We start from the raw sequence: 5,647 nt of genomic DNA on the forward strand, positions 1-5,647 counted from the left end.
TCAATTGAGTTTAGTTTGGCGCACGATAGCTTAACATGAGGCATTGACTATTAAGATTCATTTCCAGCTGTGGCACTCAAACATGTGATAAGGAGAATATGATCTTCTATTTTAATAGACTAGGTTTGACTCTAGAATGTGGATCCAGCTTCTTGTGACAGCCAAGAATCCCACCACTTTTAGAATAAGCAGTTCTATCAAAGCACTTGCCCAACCAAATTTCTTATCCAAGTGCTTTTATACCACAACCTAAAATGGTCCTAGAGCAATCTGAGAAGGAGAGTTTGATAATGATAGGTGAAATCTGATGCAACCCCCATTTCCTAAAACTAAATTGCCGATAATGAACCGATAACAATGTTATCAACACATTATCGCCACCACATCAACAGTCCACCCTTTAATAAAGAACAGATGACATGTAAAAATAACTTATGATGCACGAGTATGATAGTTTTCATACATAAATTGAAATCTGTTTTGAGTACAAATACAACAACAACAACAACAAAGCCTTTTCCCACTAAGTGGGGTCGGTTATATGAATCCTAGAACGACATTGCGCTCGGTTTTGTGTCGAAATTTCTATGACCCCCTTGCTCATTTAACACTGCATCCGGGTGCCGATGGAGATATAGCGACCCTTGCTCACTTATCATTGTGCTCGGGCCACACAACGCGCCACTTACGGGTGACGCCCTAACTTTAACGCGATTTCGTTCTGGATTCATTTTCATAAGGATTCGACGTAATTGAGGAGTGCCGGCTGTCGACTACCTGACGCCCTCCCCCTCCTCCTTTACCCAGGCTTGGGACCGGCAATGTAAGATAAACTTACACAGGCGGAGTTTGTTTTGAGTACAAATATTAAGCGTAAATACACGTAGAAAGTAGGTCGAAGCTCCAGTCTCGACTACCAAAAATAGAAACACAAACGCAACGCGATACACAGTGATACTAATTTGCTTGCAGTTTCATGAAATGAGTTTTTTCACTGTTATGGTCTATAGAGCAAATGCCAGTAACAAACCATTAGTACAACACTGACCTCCATGCAGGGATTAAGTTAGACATTGGCACACAAATATATTTGCATTTGAATATTGCACAATAACAGCTTACTTGTGAACTCTTTCGGAAGCTGCTTTAATATAATATACACAGTACATCTCTGGTGTTCTCGGTCAGTGGTAAACGCGGGCCTTACTGCAGCAATCTCAACCCAGTCAGATCTACATGCAAGTCCAACACGTTCACTGCCTCATGTTATAATTCCGGGAGAGGATAAAACAGTGGCTGAAAGGCTTCAACGTAAACTTATGACCTAACATTTGCAAGTCGGGCCCTTATTTCTTCCAACTCTTCCTCATCATCGACACCCTCAGCTATTGCCTCTTCCTGCACAGAAGTAAAATGATGTACCATGTTGTCCGGCTTCCTTGAAAGGTAGAAAGTTACGACTGGAAATGGGACTTATTACATAATAGTCATGTCGCAGTCATACATACCTCCTTTCCGGCTTGTGCAGTAGCAGGTTGCTTCAACCTCTCCTTCCTGACTGCTTCTGGAAGCTGGGCAGCTGTCTCACCAGCTATAGAAGTCAAAACCTTGTCAACTTCTTCTTCTATCTCTTCTTCGATGTCCTCGGAGTCTAGTGCTGTGTCAAGACTATCATTCACCATCTCTTCAATTACCCCTGCCTACAAATAAAAAATATAACCATTTGCTTATAACTTGACCAAAAAAACACCATTTGTTTATTGACCAGAAGACCTTACAAGTTACGAGGTTCAATAAACTATATACAGCTCACAAACATAAAGTGATGATAACATTTAAATCTTCAAGCAGGAAACATCTATATACAGCTCACAAACAAATAGATCTAACATAGGCCATAATGTCAGAAAACTATTCTCCCAAAACCTATTTTATTTGCGGTTACATTTTTCCAAAAACCTTTCATCTGGGACAAAAAGGGGGACTAAGAGTATTCGGATTCTATCTGCACTTGATAGAGAATAATGTTGCTGCAAATGCATATTCTATGAGTATGATAAAACTGTGACTACCAAAGTGAAAGACTGTCACGTTTGTGCTTCTGTGTAAGTGAATGACAAATAACGGAGTACCTTGGTCATCTCCTTGCTAAATTCTTGCATCGTAACAGCCACTTCTGGAGCCTTCATGAGGTTATTGACAAGCTTCATAACCTCAGAACTCTTGGATAAATGCCCCACCGTGCGGGCAATGGCTGCAGAATCAAAGACGAAAAATGAAAATGATTAAACCAACCACCAATACTCACGTTAATAGGCTAGAGTTCCGAAAGGTGATTATTAATTAAGCATATTAGCAAACGTGGAAAAAAAGGAAAAGAGAAAATACCCCAAGGATATATTACCAAAAACCATAAACTGAGTTAGTCCTTAAAAAACAAGAAACAGGAGTAAGTGACTAGTAATCATAACCATAAAAATGAAAAATCAAGTTTCCTAACTCACTAGTTTTACCAATGCAACGTCCTAGTAGAACATTTAAATTTTAGGAAAACTAATGAAAAGGGCTTGAAAACTAACGATAAGGACAAAATAAAAGATAAAGTGAATAGTACTAGGATTGATTTTTTAGTGAAAAAATGTGGTTTTTCGTTAAAGTGAACAGTATCAGGAGCTTTTCGTTAAAGTTCCCTTAAATTTTCCTATTTAAAGGATAGTTCATCTTCAATTTTGTTATATGTTAACTTCACGTTGTTTTTCACCATTGCTAGTGTAAGAATCACCTTCTATAAAGAGGTCTAACTTCCCATTGTCTTGCAAGGTTGTGCTAGTCTAAGAATCATCTTCTCTAAGAAGGGATCAGTTGTCATTTCAATCCACTATAAAGCTGCCTTTACATGTAAAACAACCTAAAGAGATTTCTAGTTTAAGACATGCAATGACATTAGTATTCAACAACACATTATATTCCAGTTTCAAAATCTAAAAGAAACTAGTCTACTTAAACATGTAAACATGCAATAACAGGAATCTGAGGTTATTACGAAATAAGCTGGTGACGGAATTTATACAAGCATATCGAGCCATAACCTTTAGGTATTACAGACTTACCAACACTCTCCCCAAGGTGCATTGATATTGAATTCAGTTGTGCCCTATTTTCATGAAGACAGTTCACTGTCCTTCTAGATCTCACAATTTCTTTAGCAAGTGACTGAAATAATTAACACAAAGTAGATAACTGAATATACAGAAGGGAAGAAGGATGACCGCAGGGAATAAATCAAACAACAGCCGGCAACTAAACTAACAAACTAATCAGAAATATATTCTCTCAATTTCATAAACTATAACACAACACAGAATCCAATCGCAGTGATCATAATCCCTACTTTTAACATTTAATAGGCACAGCCATAAAAGTATCGATAGAAAAACTAAGGTTCCCAAAATACAGCATTTATCAGTTCCAACTCCAAGTACAAAAGATAAATTACCATCATGTTAAAAATTATCTGGGTTAACTTCTTTCCCCTAGAAAAACAGCAATATCACGATGGCTGGACATTTTACTATCCCATTTCTTTCGAATTAACCGAACCATGTATTCTGCAGAGCCTACTATGATTTGGTGTAAATCAAAGGAAACTTCAGAGACAAGAAAGTCATCAAAATTAACAGAGCTAAAACAAAATGCATAAAATTGGAGAATTTGAAGTGCAAAACATTGGCCAAACCAAATTGAAAATGGAAAAAAAAATGGTACCTTTGCAGAACCCATGTCATTTCTCTTGGAAGCCTCTCTGATTGCTTTCTGCACGCTTTTCTCTTCTCTTTGGATATCTGAAGAAAACCCATTGCAAAACAACCAAAATTAAAATTACCCATGAACCTAAACTATCATAGAAATTAACCCACAATCCAATTTTTTTAAGAAAAATGAAAAATATGGTGAAATTTACCTCGAATTTGTCGTTCGATGTTGCGGCACTCTTGGCGAAGCTTGCGCTGCCAATCTCTCAATTGCTGCTGTGGATTTGGCTTTGGCTTTATTATGTTCATCACCCTCTCCATCTTATTTTTTTGTTTGTATTTTTTGAGAAGTAGGGGTTTTTTCGATCAAGAAATTAAATTATGCGTTGCTTTGCTTGATTTTGTACCGATGAGGACGATGATCAAACCCAATATTATTAAGATTATATTTGTGAAAAAGAAAAAAAGGCAAAACTTGTCTGGGGTTTTAGCCTTTGAGGACGAGTTTACAGACAATGATTGAACATGTTTCGTTTAAAGCCCATATGCCTTTGATATTAGTAGGGTCCGTCTGCCCACATGCCTCAGCCCAAAATAGTTTTGAAACCCAAGGAAAGATTTATTGTATTTTTTTTTGGCCCATTTTTAGTTACGACTCTTAGAATTTCATTTGAATCTCATTTGAATCTCATTTTACCTCTTGTAATTTAAAAGGTACCGCTTTATTTCTTAAAACTCAAAATTCGATTCACTTTGACTTGCGAACTCTCTCTTCTCTCTAAACTTATAATTTGCCCCCTAAAACATCTGTGGGACCTAACTATCGAATATAGATGGGATAATTCTCTCACTTGTATTGGTGGGTTCTACCTCTATTAGAGTGATGGTACAAATAAATGGTAAATGTAGCATTACTGAACTGCTAAACTACCAAGCATCCATTGTTAGACTAATTTCTATAAGCACTTATTCCATGCACAGAACTAACTCCTCTAGGCATATTGGGTTCATTATTAACTAGTAATTAGTTGTTAAGCTATAGTCATTAGGGTTACTCTAATACAGTTTTCTTGCTTTATGCCTACGTATAACGAAATTTAGGCTTAATTGTAGTATCTGTCCTTAAACTTTATTCCTAGGTTATTTTTCATCTCAAAACTCTCATATTAATTTCTTTAATGCTCGAACTTACAATGTGTTGCACCATTGGTTCTTTTCACTAACGTTTTTTTCCCGTTAAATAAAAGTATATTAGAAACTTCAACTTACGAATTCAATAATCAATAGAAGAAACGGAAAAAAAAAACAAATGAATTTTGTAAATTAATATCTAAGACTTAAAACAAAAGGAAATTTGAACTATAAAATTACAAAGTGAAAATGGTTGGACTTAGTAACTTGTAAGTATGGAATTTCAAAGTTGGATAATGATCCAACTATGGCTGCACTTAAACAACTAGCAAAAAAAATTTCTATTGTTGGTACTATATATTGGGCCTCATCTTTGGACCTCATTACTGAGCCCATAACCCTTGTAAGAGGAGGAAACCCTTACTTTATAAAAGGGATCCTCCTCACCTTCACTAAGGGGGAAGAAACAGAGTCTCACATCCCTCACAACAATAGAGGGCAATACCCTCTCAGCCAAACAGAGAGCAAAATGGCAAGGGCTACATCCACAGAGAGCTCCCTTGCCAATCTATTGTAATCCATATATTCATCCAGTGAAATGGAATCAACATCAGTGTGGACGTAGCCCTAACATTGGGGTGAACCACGATAAATCTTTGTGTTCTTGTGCGTTTGTGTGATTCACGGCCGGATTTACGTTGGTACAAGATCCTCCGGATTTTATGTATCAACATCTATGTATTCAATGTTCTTATACAAAAAAA

General features: G+C 36.8%; 1 protein-coding gene across 1 annotated transcript; it reads right to left on the reverse strand.

The window, feature by feature from the left end:
* Window positions 1-952: 952 nt before the first annotated feature.
* LOC103423348 (vacuolar protein sorting-associated protein 24 homolog 1-like) lies at window positions 953-4,277 on the reverse strand. Its single transcript, XM_008361422.4, has 6 exons — window positions 3,962-4,277; window positions 3,766-3,842; window positions 3,111-3,213; window positions 2,133-2,254; window positions 1,509-1,700; window positions 953-1,398 (listed from the first exon to the last, which is right to left on the reverse strand). The coding sequence occupies exons 1-6, from the start codon at window positions 4,071-4,073 to the stop codon at window positions 1,318-1,320; spliced, it is 687 nt and encodes a 228-aa protein (XP_008359644.3). The 5' UTR covers window positions 4,074-4,277; the 3' UTR covers window positions 953-1,317.
* Window positions 4,278-5,647: the final 1,370 nt, after the last annotated feature.

The sequence above is a fragment of the Malus domestica genome, chromosome 03 (genome assembly GCF_042453785.1).
Source record: "Malus domestica chromosome 03, GDT2T_hap1".
Taxonomy (NCBI): domain Eukaryota; kingdom Viridiplantae; phylum Streptophyta; class Magnoliopsida; order Rosales; family Rosaceae; genus Malus; species Malus domestica.